General features: G+C 51.9%; 2 protein-coding genes across 2 annotated transcripts; both read left to right on the plus strand.

Annotated features, from left to right (window-relative positions):
• Positions 1-706: 706 nt before the first annotated feature.
• FANCE (FA complementation group E) lies at positions 707-11,618 on the plus strand. Its single transcript, XM_024766071.1, has 10 exons — positions 707-1,193; positions 3,661-4,282; positions 4,854-4,898; positions 5,224-5,292; positions 5,590-5,733; positions 6,146-6,269; positions 6,495-6,573; positions 7,933-7,999; positions 9,238-9,363; positions 10,901-11,618. Exons 1-10 carry the CDS (start codon positions 946-948, stop codon positions 11,000-11,002), a joined length of 1,626 nt encoding a protein of 541 aa, XP_024621839.1. The 5' UTR covers positions 707-945; the 3' UTR covers positions 11,003-11,618.
• A 1,415-nt stretch (positions 11,619-13,033) lies between these two features.
• RPL10A (ribosomal protein L10a) lies at positions 13,034-15,750 on the plus strand. Its single transcript, XM_024766072.1, has 6 exons — positions 13,034-13,111; positions 13,459-13,533; positions 13,609-13,689; positions 14,044-14,192; positions 15,104-15,276; positions 15,559-15,750. The coding sequence occupies exons 1-6, from the start codon at positions 13,107-13,109 to the stop codon at positions 15,727-15,729; spliced, it is 654 nt and encodes a 217-aa protein (XP_024621840.1). The 5' UTR covers positions 13,034-13,106; the 3' UTR covers positions 15,730-15,750.
• Positions 15,751-17,422: the final 1,672 nt, after the last annotated feature.

Below are 17,422 nucleotides of genomic sequence, written 5' to 3' on the forward strand. Positions count from 1 at the left end.
CAAGCTGACACCCAAAGGAGGGTTTATGGGGTGCTGTGGGGCTCTTCTCCCCTCTGCCTTTATTCCTATCCTCTGCTATGGTCCCTCCCTTCGCTGGAAGCCTGCCTCCTCCAGCAGATTTCCTTAAATCAAAACGCTGGGAATTGGAGGCACTCTTGGTCCCTCATAAACAACCAGAGCAAGGCCACTTCTTGATCTTAGGGAGGAAGTTTACAGGAATGCCTTTGGCCATATAGATGGCATTAGGTTTTACTGCGACTCCATCCTCGGGTGTATTAGTAGATCGAACATTTCTGGAGAGGACTGAAACCCGAATGATGGCGGTTGATGGCCTGTGGAAGAGGTGGCGTTATGGTAAATTATGATCAAATCCTATGGCAAAGCCCATGATCTATAGGCAACATGGGCGTCAGCTAAAATGAAATGATGCTTGGATCCTGAAGTACAACCAGCAGGATCCCTGATATCCATTCTGTACGCCCGCCCCCTCACTTACTTCAGCGATCGGTGGAGGAAGCAAGGTTAGGGTCAGCCGCAGAGGATCCATCCTCCATCAAGCCCCGCCCCACTCTAGCACTTGCATGACCCCGCCCACTAACCGATTTCCTAGTGGCACCGCCCCCACTCTGGTCCCGCCTCATCAGCAGATCTGCACTCGACCTTCGCCCCGCCTCCCTACTCCTATCCTACTTGCCCCTTCCGGCCTGCCCTTGCGCCAAGCCCCCGCCGCACTTCCCCGTTCCTTTCCTTTCTGACAGATCTAGTCTCGCGCGCTGGCGCGCTGGCCGAGAGCCTCCCCGAACGCTGAGGAGGGAATGTGGCGCGCGCCGGAAGGGGCCGGCCGCAGCATCAGGGCCGGCGCTGTCGTCCGCCTCCCTTTCCCCAAGCCCCGGAGCTGAGGCCCGAAACCAGAGCGCGGGGCAGCGCGGCTCCCTGGCCCCGGGCATGGAGGCCCCGGAGGCTGCACCCGCTCAGGCTGAGGGCGCGGAGCCGGCGCCCTGGGCGCACCTAGAGGCCCCCGCCCGCCTCCTGCTGCAGACGCTGCAGGCGGGGCCCGACGGGGCGCGGCGCGGCTTGGGAGTGCTGCGGGCTCTGAGCGGCCGCGGCGGGGAGCCCTTCGGCTGGGACCGCGTCTTCGAGGCGCTGTGCCGGGAGGAGCCAGTCGTGGAGGGCCCGGACTGTCGCCTGGAGCTGTAAGTCGTCCGCCCGCGTTCCTCCTGTCCTGCTGGTCGCGGCGGCCGCTGGCGTAGCTCGGGGCGCCGCCCGTCATCCTCCACGGTGGTGTGAGGCAGGGGCTGGCGCTACCCACTTCTCTAAATGAGAAGACCGAGGCACAGAGAGGTTAAATACTTGCCCCGAGAGCGGGTCCCTGCCGCGCGCCCTGTGAGGCGGGGCCTCCGGCAGACCCTCATGGCGTAGGTACTGGGTGCAGTGCTGCCTACCTAGACGAAAGACACCTGCCCTCGGTTGGGTGTAAATGAATAATTATGTCAGTGGATTCTAACTAATTTTAATCACACACTTCCATCTCTTACCTCCAGTATAGGTCAAGAGTACACGTGTGTTAAAATACGTACATTGTCAAGTATACATAAATAGAAATTTAAAAATTTTTTATTTTTATTTATGGGTGTGTTGGGTCTTCGTTGCTGCACGCGGGCTCTCGTTTCGGAGAGCAGGGGCTACTCTTCATTGCAGTGCGCGGGCTTCTCATTGCGGTGGCTTCTCGTTGCGGAGCACGGGCTCTAGGCGCGCAGGCTTCAGTAGTTGTGGCATGCAGGCTCAGGAGTTGTGGCACATGGGCTCTAGAGAACAGGCTCAGTAGTTTTGGCGCACGGGCTTAGTTGCTCTGCGGCATGTGGGATCTTCCTGGACCAGGGATGGAATCCGTGTCCCCTGCATTGGCAGGCGGACTCCTAACCACTGTGACACCAGGGAAGTCCCCATAAATAGAAATTTAAAACGTGGTAAATGACAATAAACATCTGATCATGCTGGCTTTATATTATCAGTTTTTCAAAGCATAATATACAGTTTAGGGGAAGATCTCTTACCTCGAGGATGGTGTTCTTGATAATTTTTAGTCTTTTGGGTGACTTTGAACTTTTTTCCTCCTCTTTATGTGGCTAAGAATCCCTACTAGGAGCAGAAGTGTCAGCTCTGCCATTTTTGAATTAGGTTGTGCTTCCCTTACTGGTAGTCAGTTTCTTTTCTGACATCCTTGTAAGCCATGTGTCCATTTTGTGAGGGTTCGTTTTGTTAAGAAAGATAATACAGCGTCCATAGATGCACTTAACTATCTAGTTAAGTAAAATACAGAAGGTAACGTAGTGAGGTGCCACCTTCAGCCTCTAGGGGGCTGAAGAGCAGCCCTCCCACTCTCCTTGAATACCCCTCCCTAAGAATTGGGTTGGACACTGGAATTTGGAGGGCCAATCCATATTTTAAATATTTGTAATACTTATTTTGTATGTTTTAGATAAATAGAAATAGAAGTTCTATTATTTTCTTCCCACACTCCATCTTGAATTTCTTTCAAGAGAATTTTCTGAATCCGCAAATTGGACGCTCTAGAAGTGTTTACCCAATGGTCTGGCTCTTTCTGGACAGAGTAAGGGGAATGGAACGTAACCTGCGGTCCCTGGATAGAACTGTACTGCAGTATAATTGTTTTCTTTTGTAATGCTATGTATTTTATGCATTTAACCCTCTTATTCTGATAAGGGAATCCATGCACAAAAAAGGTAAAAGTCCTTGGAGTAGGCTCTTCCCAACTTCTCTACTTCAGTATCCTCCACCACAAATTGACGATCTTTTTAACTTTTACTCCAGTTTTTTCTCTCATTTAGTGTTTTTTCTCCACAAAAAAATAAAAGGTTTCGTTCCTCTCTTATATATCCCAAGTGCCTCTGCGTGTGTTGACAAACAGCCCCACAAAGTCATGTATACAGAGGTGCAGAGGCGTGATGGGTGGTGGGCTAGATGAACTCATGACCTGCTTGCCACTCCAGCAAGCCTCAGGTCACATAGCATCTGCATTCGTGCCTTTGTCACGTTACAGATGGCTGCTTTGCTCTGTCCACAGCAGTCTTGCTGATCTGTGAAACTTATTCTCAGAGATTTAATTCAGTCAATAAATGTGCACCAAGTGCCTGCTTTAGGCTGGTGTTGTGCTGGGTACTGGGACACAGAGGAAAGAGACACTGCTTCTGCCTCTCAGGAACTCAGTTCAGTGAAAGGAACATCAGAGCTGGACAGATGTGACCCTGTGAGTTCCAGTGGACTGCCAAGGGGAGCACAGGGCTGCAGGCTAAGCGTTGCTCAGTATTCTGGAGTATTATTTTTACGTAAAGTTTGGGAAAGGGCTTCTTTTTCTTTCTTACATAAAACAAGCATGGATCATTATAGGGTAGGTTTCAACATGAATTTTTGAGCTGAAATAGGAGATGTCAAAGAGCAGGGCCTAGTGTAGTGTAGAATAGATGCCCACTTGTTGAATGACTTCCATGCTGTCCCCTCCTCCATCCATACAGACTCGCAGGTACTGCCCACCAGCGCCCCCATCTGTCCGGTGCCATCTAGCCTCTGGCTCTACCCAGTCTGCCCTGTGTTCCTTTCAGCAAGACACTCTTAACTGCTTGTTCTCCCTCTGCTACCCAGGAAACCACTGCTGCTGCGATTGCCCCCGTTATGCCGGAGGAACCTGATGTCCCTACTGATGGCTGTTTGGCCGTCGCTGCCCGGAAGCAGTCTCCGCCCTGTGCTGCAGATTTTGCGGCAGGATCCAAGCCCCGACCCTGACCCCTGGCTCCGGGCCCTTGGGGAATTTCTGCGAAGGGATCTGGGTGTTGGGGTCTCCACTGAGGGAGTGTCCCCACTGTCTAAAAGGTGCCAGAGACAGCTCCGAGGCCTGTGTAGGCAGCTGGGCCAAGGGGGCAGGAAGTTGAAGTTGCCCCAGGCTCCAGATCCCGAAGGGACAGAACAGGAGGAGGACAAGGACTCCCAGCGGCCTGGGAAACGCAGAAAGGAAGCGGAGGAAGAGCCTGCCAGTCCTGAGGGGAAGAGGGCCCCCAAAAGGCTCCGGTGTTTGGAAAAGGAAGAAGAAGAAAGTCATGAGGAAAACAGACCTGAACATGAATCTTTGGAATCCCTGGCCAATGGAGGAGGTGCATCGTCCATTAAGAACCAGCCTGTTTTGGGGGCTAAGCCCAGTGAGGCTGGTCAGAGTCTAGAGGATGCTAAGGGCCTACCTGAGAGTTTGGAGTTGCCCAGAGCTATCCAGGTACTGGGGTGAGGAGGCTGCTTTCGAGTGATTCTTCAGGAATGGGGGGTTTAAGCCGGTTGGGATACTGTGTCCCACCTCGGATGACTGTAGTCCGTGGAGCAAGGGGAAGGAGGTGGGGTTGAGGGAATGTGGTTTCTGCTCCACAGATTCTACAGAGGAGGGGGTGGGGACACGAGTTACTGGAGGTGGGAGCCCTTGACCTAATGATCAATAGTGTGAGGTTAAGGGTACCACGGAAGAGGAAAGGCTCTGGAGCTACCCCTGCCACCCATCTTATGGGAATGGGGGAATCATACCAGCATCCAGCCTGTCCTCCCAGCCCAAGGCCTGGGTCTGCCCCCATTAGGATGTATGCAGAGAAGACAAGTCTGTTCAGTTGGGTTTACATAGGTCTTGTCTAGTTTGAGTTCTTTAAGCACTTTGCAAGGTTTACGTTCTGGCTCTCTTGAATCATCTTTGCCTGCTAGTGCCCCCTGACCTGGGGCCTTCTCAGAGAGGGGGCTGGGTCTGGGTTGGGGGCCATGCTGCGTGGGTGGGGACATAGCAGTGACTGGGCTCTCCTCTGCAGGAACAAGTTCCCAGGCTGCAGCAGCTGCTCAAGACCCTCGGGAAGGTGACTGGCCCTACTCTGCTACCCATAGCCCTTCTACCGCCCCCTGCCTGGACCCCAGCTGTGCCCAGGGAAGCCCCAGTGCAGTGAGGCACAGGCTGTTTGGGTGAGGGGGTTGGAATGAAGGTCTGAGGACAGTCCCTGCAAAGGCTTTTCTTGGTCCAAGTATGTTGTCTAACCTGAGACAGGTTCTAACTCCAGGCAAGTTCCTCTCCTCTAGTAGCACCTTCTGGGGTCCTTAGCCATCCACTCTGCCAGTTGAAGGGGTGGCATCAGTGACTTGTCACTGAGGGCTCTGCAGGTCCTAACATGGGATTTGCCTTCCCAGGGGTTGGAAGGGCTGGAGGGCACCCCACCAGTTGAGCTGCAGCTTCTCCACGAATGCAGTCCTGGCCAGGTGAGTCCAGAAAAACCACCTGGCCCTGAGGACACGGTCCCTCTCTCCATTTAAGTTTGTGTTTCCCTGCCTCCTGTAGGAATTTGGGGAGGGGATTTTGTTGGGTTTTTTGGTCTCAGGGGCAGGGGTGACCCTCAGTGGTTTCTTTTAGCCCTTGGTTCCTCCCCATAGGGCAGCTCTCCCCACCTTACCTTACTCTGGAGTGTCCTGGCCCTGCCCCTTCTGCTGCCCGGTTGGATTGAGACAGCCCAGCAGAGATAGGCTGAGTGTCCCGGTGTCCTCCCTCCGCCTTGGCAGGTGGACCTGGTGTGTGCCCAGCTGCAGCTCCCGCAGCTCTCGGACACAGGTCTCCTGCAGCTCTGCACCTGGCTGCTGGCCCTTTCACCAGACCTCAGCCTCAGCAATGCTACTGTGCTGACCAGGAGCCTCTTCCTTGGACGGGTAGGTGCGCTGGGATGCACATGGAGTGCCAGGGACAGTGAGGGAGAGAGTCTGAACCCTCAGTAGGGTGGGAGAGGGGGTTCCCAGCCTTGCATGCATCTGCTTGTCTGGGGAGCCTGGGGCAAGGGAAGGGCATAACCCCCTAGGCCATCTACCCACCTGGCATCTAACTCCTCCCTCTTGGGCCCCAGATCCTTACAGAAGTGGAAGGGATTTGGGGTTTGGGATCAGGGATTTGAGAGCTGGGGAAGGGAGCTATGTGTCCTTTCCAATGAGTGGATCCATGTGAGTCCTAGATAAAAGAACTTCTTTTTTCTCTGTACTGTAATGTGTGCGCCTCTGAAATACATGTTCAATAAACACTGATAGGAAGGAAGAAAGAAATTAATATTTTCCTCCCCGTTGGCTGTAGATTCTCTCCCTGACTTCCTCAGCCTCCCGCTTGCTCACAACTGCCCTGACCTCCTTCTGTACTAAGTACACCTACGCCGTCTGCAGAGCCCTCCTTGGCCCTGTGCTCCAAGCCCCAGGAATAGGTAATTCTGGAATGGGCCCCAGGCCTGGTAGCTCTTCCCTGTCTGTTCCCAGCACCCTTCACTCCCCGGGTGGCCCTGGCAGGAGCTGAGTTTTCAATAAATGAAGATACCTGTTGCTTCCCTGAAGATGCCACCTGTAAAGGGCCAGGCATTTTGTTCCCTGCTAGCCCCATTCTCTCCTGCCAGCTGCTCCCAGACTTTTCCCCTCTGCTGTTGCCCACCCAGGTCCAGCTCAAACAGAGTTACTGTGTTGCCTTACAAAGGACGAGGCCCTGGAGCCGGACATGCAGGCTCTAATGCTGGGGTGAGTGTACAAGCTCCACGCTGGCCCCACCCGCACCTCCTCCCTCTGGCCAAACCTGCTCTTGGCATTCTGGACTTGGAGCCGGCTGGGTACCAGGCCCCGTGCCTGAAATACAGGCAGTGGCACAGCCACTTGCCCCCTCTCGCTGTCCTGAGCCTGGCTTGTGCCTTCCCACCTGTGGGCCCCTGTTAGTTGCCATCCCATGCACCTTCCCAAGCCCAGGGTTTCAGTCTTCTGTGCCAGGTGCCCCCGGGAATGCGAAGGCTGGCACTCCTGCTCTTGAGTTCTTGGCGTAGTTGGAACATGGCGTAGTGGTTCAGAGCACTGGCTCTGGAGTCAGACAGACATGGTTGCAGGTCTCAACCTTGCCTTTTATTTAAATGTGTGAGTTTTAAACAGGTTATTCCATCTCTCTGAGCCTCTGTTTCCATGTATGAACTCTGTAGAGTTTTTCTAGATAGTAAATGTGATAATGCATATAATGGCCTCGGCACAGTATTTGGCACCTAGTGAGTGCTCAAATATTGTTATTAAATTGGTGTTAAATTTAGGTATCAAAATTGGGGAGTCAAGATACAGACATGTAGAAATAATGAGTAGGTGAGATCTCACTGGACACTAACATGAAATATGAAATGCTAAGTATAATACGAGAAGGGGACAGTTGCAAAAATACTACCAGCCACCAGTTATTGAGCACTTTCTCTGTGCTTTAGATTTATTACTTCGTTAGTCTTCATGCAATCCTGTGAGGTAAGTGCTGTGGCCGCCTTAGAGATGCAAAAACTGAAGCCCAGAGAGGTTGAGGGAGGTGGCCAAAGGTCACACAGCCAGCAAGTGCAAAAGCCTGGGATCAAACCCAAGTCTGTGCACCCAAGAAGCCGCACCGTTTCCATGTGACATCCTGCTTTTCCAAACAAGCTGAGGACAGTAGGTGCAGCTGGAGTGGACCTCACCGTGGGCTGGGTTCCGCAGGGAGGTCTCACCTTCTCTAGGAAGCCTCCTTTGTGTCATCTCACCCATCATCATCCTCCTCTTCCCTGGGTCGTTCTCCGCCTTCAAACTCAGGAGGCACTATCAACTCCTGGTTATTTTCCAGGGGACCTTTGTACCTCTCACTGCCAAATCCTTCATGTCAGGTCCCGGGGGTCTTGGGCTGTGGCCTTCCCAGCACTGAGTATGGGCTCTGCAGCAGTGGCTGCTAGATGGCCACCAGCATCGGAGGGCTCTGACTACTTCCTCTGTTGGCTGGAGATCTTGGCTGTCCCCAGGGCCTTGCCCTGCCTTGGGGTAGGAGCAGTAGATACTCAGGCTCAGGTGGGAGGCTGAGCTTTCCTCACTGGGGCCTGTGCCTTGCAGACAGATCTTGGAGCTTCCCTGGAAGGAAGAGACTTTCTTGGTGTTGCAGTCACTCCTGGAGCGGCAGGTGAGCAGGCTGCCTTGAGGAAGAGTGGACAAAGAAGTGCTGCAGTGCTGTGGCTGGGTGTGCAGCTCCTGGGTGTCTGACCCCTTCAGTGATGGAGGGGCAAGCAGGATGACTGCCCTCCAGCAGGGTGCCCGTGACAGTGGGAGGGTCCAGGGGCTTGAAAGGCCGGTAGCAGAGAGCTGACTGCACGGTGAATCCCAGCTCTGCCTCTTAATAGCTGTGTGGCCTTGGGGAGGGACTTTTTGATGTGTGTGTGTAAATTTAATTTATTTTTTAATTTAATTAATTTATTTTTTGGCCGCACTGCGTGGCATGTGGGATCCTAGTTCCCCGACTAGGGATTGAACCCGTGCCCCCTGAAGTGGAAGTGCGGAGTCCTAACCACTGGACTGCCAGGGACAGTGCCTAATTTATTTTTGAATAGGTAATAGATTCATATGTTCACAATTTTGAACGCTTAAAAGGATATAGTGAAAAAATTTTCCCCAGCCACTGAGATTCCCCTCCACAGGGCTAATCAGTGTTACCAGTTGCAGGGGAACCCTCCCAGAGATGCTGTCTATATACAAGGACACATGGTGAAATTTACTTTTCCCCTGCCTTTTACATAGATGGTAACACACCAAGCTCAGTGCTCTGCACTTTGCTTTTTTCATCTAACAGTACATTTCGGCAGTTTTTCCATACATCAGTACCTAAAATTCTGCCTCATTTGTTTATAACGTAGGTAGTTGACTTAACCTCTTTATGCCTCAGTTTCCTCATCTGCAAAAGGGGAGTGATGATAGCACCTACCACATAAAACTGGGGTGAGGTTTAAATGGTATAATTGGTGTAACGTGCTCAGAATGGTACCTAACGCATAATAAGTGTTTATTAAATTGTGACTATGAAGATCTGTTGTTATTATACTGCCAGGGCCCCCTTGGGACCTCACTCCTTTATATCTTCAACCACTAAGCCAGGCGAGGGATCCTTGTCCCCCATCTCCTAATCTGAGCCTGTGCAACAGTGGCCACCATTTTTTGAGACCTGTGTGCTAGGCTTTATGTGCATAATCTCATTTAATCCTTTTCACAGTCTTCAGAGTTTGACATCATGAGCCCCATTTTATAGATGTGGAAACTGAGTCTCAGTTAAGTGACCTGCACAGGGTCACCTGGTTAGGAAGTGATGGAGTTGGGAGTTGAATCCAGGGCCCTTTCTTGTGCTACTGTCTGATCTCCTAATGTGTGCAGGTGGAGATGCCCTCTGAGAAGTTCAGTGTGTTGATGGAGAAACTCTGTAAAGAGGGGCCAGCAGCCACCACGTCCATGGCCTATGCCAAGCTCATGCTGACAGTGGTAACCAAGTATCGGGCCAATGTGAGTATTGGTAGGGCCATGAGGGCTGCTTCTACTGCTCTGAGCCTGCCACGAGGGTATATGTTTGTCAGGGAGAAAACCCTGAGTGTTAGCCTTGGAAACCACAAGTTCAAGCCCAAGACAGGGGAGTGAGACTGCTTAGGAGTTCATTCATCCAGCCAACACTGCTGTGGGCCAGATGCTATCTGGGGCATTAGGGAATCAACAGTGACCATATCACAGTTTCTGTCCTGGACTTGACCCTCTCCCCCAGTTAGTGAGAGGGGAGAGAGTTGATAACTGGCTCATTGTAATATCTGGTAGGAGCCAGGTGAAAGGTGTGCACAGGGCATTTGGTGACAGAGGAAAAGGGGGCAACTAAACCTTGTTTGTGGTTGGGAGTTGGGACAGGCTTCCTGACTCTTAAAGGGTGAGTGGTAGTCAAGGGCGGAGATGAAGGAAAGGGCATTCCGGGCAAAGGAAACGGTGTAAGCACTCAATGTCCCAGGGGATCTGCAGGTACATCATTGTAGCTGAGGCCTAAAATCCCAAGAGTAGGTGGCTGTAGGGGATGAAGTTAGAGAGCTAAAATACTGAGAGCTGATACTTGTAGCCCCTGATATGTTCCAGGCATCGTTCTAAGCCCTTTGCATATGTTAACTCACTAGTTTATTCCAGATGTTAGTCCTATGAGAAGATGCTATTTTATAAGCTCCATTTTATAGGTGAGGAAATTGAGACGCAGGTTAAAGTAATTCGCCCGAGGTCACATTGCCAAGTCATGGTAGCATCTAATGGAGGGCCCTGTAGGTTATGTTGAGGAGTTTGGACTTTATCTTGAAGACCACGTCTTCTCTTGGCTCTTAACCCTTTTCTTGGGATCACAGGCCTATCTGATGATTTGGTGAAAGGCATACATCCTCCCAGAAAAACGGAAATATGAATACACATCTTACGCACAATTTCAGGAAGCTCCTGGATCCTCTGAAGACTCTGTAGATCCTGGAAGGACCTGCAATATGAGGCATCAGAGGTTATCTCAGGGCCTTCAGCTGGAGTGACCTGATTAGATTTGTATTCTGTAAAGAAACCTCTGGCCTTGGCAAGGAGTGGGGATTGGAGAGTGAAGGTACAGGGCAGAGATGGGTCAGAGGTTGCAGCAACAGGTCAGGGAAGAAAGAGTGGTCCAGAAGGAATGTGGCAGCCACAGTGGAGTGTCTCTGAACCTCAGTTTCCTCATCTGTAAAATGGGAGGATTGTGAGGATTAAATGAAGTCATGCATATAAAGTGCTGCCCAATAGAAAGCACCTAATAATTGTCAACTATTCTTAATATGGCTGACATAGTATGTTGTGCAGTTAGTATTTGACTCCAGGTCTACCTGAATCCAAGCACCTTGCTTAACCATGGTGAGATAATGAGGATAGATTGCTCAGGGAGTCATCTCCTCCTATTGTCCTTGTGTCCTGGATTTCTCTCTTCTAACTAAACAGAGCCCAGAGGCAGAGGGGAGAGATCAGCTGCTAGAGTCCAGACATGGTTCTTCCTTCTCTCCAGATCAGTGAGCCCCAGAGGCTGGGCCTGGCTGCAGCTCTGGAGCTCAATACCACTTTCCTGAAGAAGTCCCTGCAGGCTGCCCTGAGACATCTGGCCCCCTGACCATCCACCAAGGGACCACCCTCTCCGACCTCCCTCATGAGATTCCCGAAGGACACTTCTGCCCTGAGCACCTCATCCTGCCCCTTGCCTGGTGGTCAGGGCTGAGCCTGGCCATCCCAGGGGTCAACTGTCTCCCTGCTCCAGGCTGCAGAGAGGCCATCTGGGCCTCTCAGCCAGCAGGAAGGGTCTGGGGCTAAGGGGGCTGGGTGAGTTGTATTACCAAGAGCTGCTGAGCCTGGGCTGCCTCCTTGTCATTTCTACCTCAGGCTGTGGGGACAGACACTTTAAGATAGGCATCAGACTTCCTTGATGGTCCAGCGGTTAAGACTCCGCACTTCCATTGCAGGGGACGAGGGTTGGATCCCTGGTTGGGGGAGTTCCACATGCTGTGAGATGTGGCCAAAATATAATAATAATAAATAAAATAGGAGTTAAGATAGGCCTCAGCAGGGTCAAAGCAGACCCAGAGTGGACGACAGTGATGCTCCAGGAGCCCCGGGAGACCTGTATGTTTAGCACAGATCTCTTGTGCTCAAGTGTATGTTATGATCCTCTGTGTTGTTTCTGACTTAAATAATAATTTATCAGTGGTATTTCATAAAAAGCAGGAAGTTCAGTAATGTCTTATTAGAAGCAGTGCCTGCCTTCCTACTAACTCTGGGTGTTTGCTGAAAACTAACACATACTACGCCACCCCCACCCTGCTCAGTGACAGGGGCATCTTTTTCCAAGGGAAATGTTCGGTGAGGGGAAGGTGGTAGAGTTCTGTGGGCCAGATCATGTATGATACAACCCACCCCAGCCCTATCAGAGCTGTTGAATACGTGGGTGGGCTGTGCATCCTGCACTGGGGAGGGGGGCTTGAGGGTGAGGGTGACTCAGCCTGGAGTTGGGGAAGACTTTTGGGCAGATGATGGCTTTTGAGGAGGGATTTGAAGGGCTCCTGGGATTACTGTGAGCAGAGAACAGGATGGGCCTATTGGACAGGAAAGACAGGGTGTGCAATACTGTGGGCTTGTGTTCTACAACTATATTCCCACAGCACTTAGCTAGGTGCCTTGTTCATAGTAAACACTTAACCTGGGGACTTCCTTGGTGGTCCAGTGGGAAAGACTCAGCGCTCCGAATGCAGAGGGCCCGGGTTCGATCCCTGGGCAGGGAACTAGATCCCACATGCATGCTGCAACTAAAAGTTCGCATGCCGCAAATAAGATCACACAGGGCTTCCCTGGTGGCGCAGTGTTGGAGAGTCCGCCTGCCGATGCAGGGGACACGGGTTCGTGCCCTGGCCTGGGAAGATCCCACATGCCGCAGAGCGGCTGGGCCCGTGAGCCATGGCCACTGAGCCTGCACGTCTAGAGCCTGTGCTCCGCAACGGGAGAGGCCACAACAGTGAGAGACCTGCGTACCACAAAAAAAACAAAACAAAACAAAAAAAAAAACACATGCTGCAACTAAACATGCCACAACGAAGATCCAGCGCAGCCAAAATAAATATTTAAAAAACAAACAAAAAGACACAACCTGGAGATGTTACTGAGTCAACTATCAGATGAAAGTTCATCACAGAACCTTACCCGCTCCTCCCCACCGCAGGCTCTGAGGCGCCGGGAAGAGAACTCGACATTTCCCTTCCCACAACTTCCTCAGAAGCCGTGAGCCCCCGTTAGAACAAGATGATGAGGGAGAGAGGTCAGGAGCAAAGCCTGCTTTTGAGAAGTGAAGCAGGTTCTAAGGTCAGGAGGAAGCGTGGAGGTTTAAGGGACAAATATGTCGGAATTGCACTCTCAGCGGCCGGCACGCGGCGGCACCCAGGAGTGTGACTACTGCAGCTCACCGCCCTGGGCCCAGCCTCTTCCCTAAGGGCGTGGGGCAGCTGCTGGTGGCAACGGGCGCCCGGGACCGCCGCAGCTCTGTGGTCTCCGCGTAGGTCTAGCAGTGCAACACGCGGCTGCGGGGGCGCCCCACCCCCGGCACTGAGCCACCCGACTGCTCTCAAAGGGGAAGCCGCGGGAACAAGGAATCTCTCGCGATAACCAGGTCCTATTTGAGCGCGTGCGCGAACTGAGTTGTCTCTTTTCCGGTTATCGCGGCGCCAGGAGCTATGAGGTTAGTGGCGCTTAGAGTGATATCCGTACTCATCCGCGCCTCCGGGCGCCCCCGTGGGGAGGGAGCCACTACGGGCGGAATCGGGGGTCCTTGCTTATGCTTCGTAGCGGGGCATTTTTGCCAGGTTTCGGCCTACGGGCCTAGCGTTGGAGTTCGCGTGCCAAGGCCGGCCGCCAGTAGGGCCCCTCTTCCCCGGGGTTTGCATCTGGTCCAGATTGCCTCACTTGGCGTCCGCAATACCCGGGGAGTATTCTGTGGACCATCCCCGAGCCTGAGCCTTCTGACACTCCAACGGATTGGTCTACTGCTCGCTGGTCCTGAGCGCTCGTCTTGTTTCCTTCTTGCAGCAGCAAAGTCTCCCGAGACACCCTCTACGAGGCAGTGCGGGAAGTCCTGCACGGGAACCAGCGCAAGCGCCGGAAGTAAGCGCGGACTTCCGCGGAGGGCTGCTTTGGGAAGCCGCGGACGGTCCGATAACTTTGTTACGCTTTTTTAAGGTTTTTGGAGACGGTGGAGCTTCAGATAAGCCTGAAGAACTATGACCCTCAGAAGGACAAACGCTTCTCGGGCACCGTCAGGTTGGCACCGTTCTGATCCCACCCAGCCCTCAGTGTCCCCATGCCTGTCTCCTCCCTTCAGGCTCCCGTTGAGCCCGAGGCGGCCAGGCACGTGTGGCACTGAAGTGCCCGGGTAGTGCAGACCCCCTGCTCCGGGCAGGCGTGGCTGGACGGACCCCCACCCTGGGTCTTAAAACAAGAGGGGAGGCGTGGGGAGGCTTTGGCTGAGCCCGCCGGCTAGTTTGAGAAGCCAGACTAGCTGTTGGTGAATGCGGACGCTCTGGGTAAGCCTCAGTACTGCAGCGATCCCAGACCCCTTCACCTGCCCTTGGGACCCAGGGCTGGGTGTGACCTATACTGTTCCCCAAAATGCAGGCTTAAGTCCACTCCCCGCCCCAAGTTTTCCGTGTGTGTTCTGGGGGACCAGCAGCATTGTGATGAGGCCAAGGCTGTGGATATCCCCCACATGGACATCGAGGCCCTGAAGAAACTCAACAAGAATAAGAAACTGGTCAAGAAGCTGGGTGAGTGTGCCTGGTGTGTTTCTTCCCCGGCCACCCACCCACCATGGTGTGGTTTTGTATGTGGGGTAGGGTGGAGGCAGTTCTCACTGGAGTGGTAGAACAGGAGTATTTCTGCCACTTGGATTTTAAAGTGATGATGGGGTAGAGTCAGGACAGAAAGGATCTGCTGTGGTTGGTTAACTTGACTGGTATGTTTTAGCCACGTGAAAATTCTATTTTGCTTTGAGGATTGGATTTAATAAGGGAAGAAAGCCAGGCAGTGGTTCTTTTCTAAGCAAGCGAGAACTGTCACATAGATAGGTCAGGTGTTGGTATATTCTGAATTGAAATTTCTACTTAAAACTCTCATATTTCATTTTAACCTTTAGGCTATGTGATTTGAGCATTTTACAGATAAACAGGTAACCCAGTTGTGTAGCTAAAAAGGCAGGATTTGAAACCAGGCAGACTTAACTAGCGTGAGCATTTTCATTGCAAGATGGGTTGTGAGTCAGCCTGGACTTCTACCGGGTTTCATGTGAATGTTGGGCCAGTAAAAGTCCAGAGGATGGAGATAATACTGGAATGGGGAGAGGATTAAAAAGACTCGGTAGCTGGGCTTCCCTGGTGGCGCAGTGGTTGAGAGTCCGCTTGCCGATGCAGGGGACACGGGTTTATGCCCCAGTCCGGGAAAATCCCACATGCCGCGGAGCGGCTAGGCCCGTGAGCCATGGCCGCTGAGCCTGTGCGTCCGGAGCCTGTGCTCTGCAACGGGAGAGGCCACAACAGTGAGAGGCCCATGTACCGCAAAAAAAAAAAAAAATAAGATTCAGTAGCTGGCGAACGGGTAGAGTGCTGGTTAGAGGCCACTTTTGCGGTTGTTTAGAGGTATCTTCAGGGGCCAGGTCCTAACAGCTTCCTCTCTTTACCAGCCAAGAAGTATGATGCCTTTTTGGCTTCAGAGTCTCTGATCAAGCAGATCCCACGAATCCTGGGCCCAGGCCTGAATAAGGCTGGCAAGTTCCCTTCCTTGCTGACCCACAATGAGAACATGGTGGCCAAAGTTGATGAAGTGAAGTCCACAATCAAGTTCCAGATGAAGAAGGTGAGAAGGTCTAGCCAGTTGCATAGGTTGAACAGTGGTGAAGTTGACCCACGTTCTCCAAGTGGGAGCTCTGGTTTGCATTTCTGTGGATACTTAGGACTTGTGACAGGCACCTAACAGGATTGAAGTTTTTCAAATAACTCTGGTCTTGGTCTGGGGCCAGAGCACTGCTCATTAGGTCACTGGAGGTCATAGGGATGGGCCATCTGGCTTGTAGACGGGCCCACTCCACATTTTCTTGAATCTAGCCACCAACCTGATTTGACCTTCCTCTCCCCACAGGTGCTGTGTCTGGCAGTGGCTGTTGGCCACGTGAAAATGACAGATGATGAGCTTGTGTACAACATCCACTTAGCTGTCAACTTCCTGGTGTCGTTGCTCAAGAAAAATTGGCAGAACGTTCGGGCTTTGTACATTAAGAGCACCATGGGCAAGCCTCAGCGCCTGTACTAAGGCACAGCTTAATAAACCATACTCCCGGGCTTCCCTGGTGGCGCAGTGGTTGAGAGTCTGCCTGCCGATGCAGGGGACACGGGCTCGTGCCCCAGTCCGGGAAGATCCCACATGCCACAGAGTGGCTGGGCCCGTGAGCCATGGCCGCTGAGCCTGCACGTCCGGAGCCTGTGCTCCGCAACGGAAGAGGCCACAACAGTGAGAGGCCTGCATACTGCCAAAAAAAAAAATAAATAAATAAACCATACTCCCACCATTACCACCGTCTCCTGTGGCTTTGGGAAGGGGGGACGGTGCTTTGTGAGCTGACCTGGCATGCCACAGCGCTGCACTGATGAGCCAGTGATGGGTAGTCATTTACTGCAGACAAGGTAGGGCATTCTTTCTGCCCTCAGAAACATGGAGTCTTATTAAGATCTCCTGGATACTAATAGGGCTGCTAATCAGGGCTGAAGTTTTTCAAATAACCCTGAGAAGAGCAGATCGGGGCCATTACCCCAGCCTGTACTGCTGCTGCCTGTTACTAGTGGAAAGGGGGGGTTAGAACCTTCACATGGAAGACACTGACTTGGCCTTTCCTTGGCAGCATGCTTAACCTACGGCCGGTATGCCAGCAGTTCTTAACATGGGCTTTTTGTTTGGAGGGCTTTTTGATCCCTTGAAATCATTTGGGGTCTTGGTCTGCAGGAATCCCCAAGTAGTTACAAATGGAGATTGGGGTTTGGTGAGCCTGGGATTGGCTTCCTAGATGCTTCTGACTAGAGTGGTCCACATACCCTGAGAAACTGGTCTAGTATTTGCTTTCTTGACCCACAAATTGAGTACCCTTATGTTTGGGGGTAGTGATTTACTAGGTAAGATATTTAGGAAGAAAAATGAGAAGACCAGATAATACTCTAATCTAGGGACCCTGTTGTCTAGGGGAGTTTGGTAAATGGGTGGAATCTGCCTGTGGAAACTTCTAGGCCCCCTCCCTGGCCTGAGGAACTTCCTGTTGCCGTTCTTGCCTCCAGCACCCAGCACTGGAAAGGTGGCTCTGGTGTGGTGGGAAATACCTGTGACTTAACCTTTGACTTTATTTTTTACAATATTTTATTTGGCTGCGCCGGGTCTTAGTTGCTGTACGGTGGATCTTTAGTTGTGGCTTGAACTCTTAGTTGTTGTATGAGGGATCTAGTTGCCTGACCAGGGATCCAAGCCGGGCCCCCTGCATTGGGAGTGTGCAGAGTCTTAGTCACTGGACCACCAGGGAAGTCCCTAACCTTTGACTTTAATCTGCCTCATTTAACTTTGGTAAATAAAGGAACTAGAGCTGAAAGGCTAATCAAAGCATAAATAAAAAATGCTGCACCTTCTCAAAACAAGCTTTATCTGTATTTGAACAGTGAAGAGCACAAGGTATTCACCAAAAGAGTTGTCATTTTAGCTTTCAAGTTATAACTGTAGGTAAAGTAGCTAATCTTGTGATGAGCAGAGAATTTTGGTTCTCAAGGTGGTGATAGGCCTAACTTGCTCCTTAACCACAGTTAGGAGTGATGAAATACCTAGGCTTGTTGAACAATGTTCCCAATGGGTAAGGAGGGGGAAAAGCTGGCTGTGAAACTAGTTAGGATCCAATTTTACTGAAAGAAAAAAACTTTATGCCTAGTTAAAGTGATTGGAAGCTTACATACTAATGTTGACCACATTCAAA

The sequence above is a fragment of the Neophocaena asiaeorientalis genome, unplaced genomic scaffold (assembly GCF_003031525.2).
Source record: "Neophocaena asiaeorientalis asiaeorientalis breed wild unplaced genomic scaffold, Neophocaena_asiaeorientalis_V1.1 scaffold46, whole genome shotgun sequence".
Classification (NCBI taxonomy): Eukaryota; Metazoa; Chordata; class Mammalia; order Artiodactyla; family Phocoenidae; genus Neophocaena; species Neophocaena asiaeorientalis.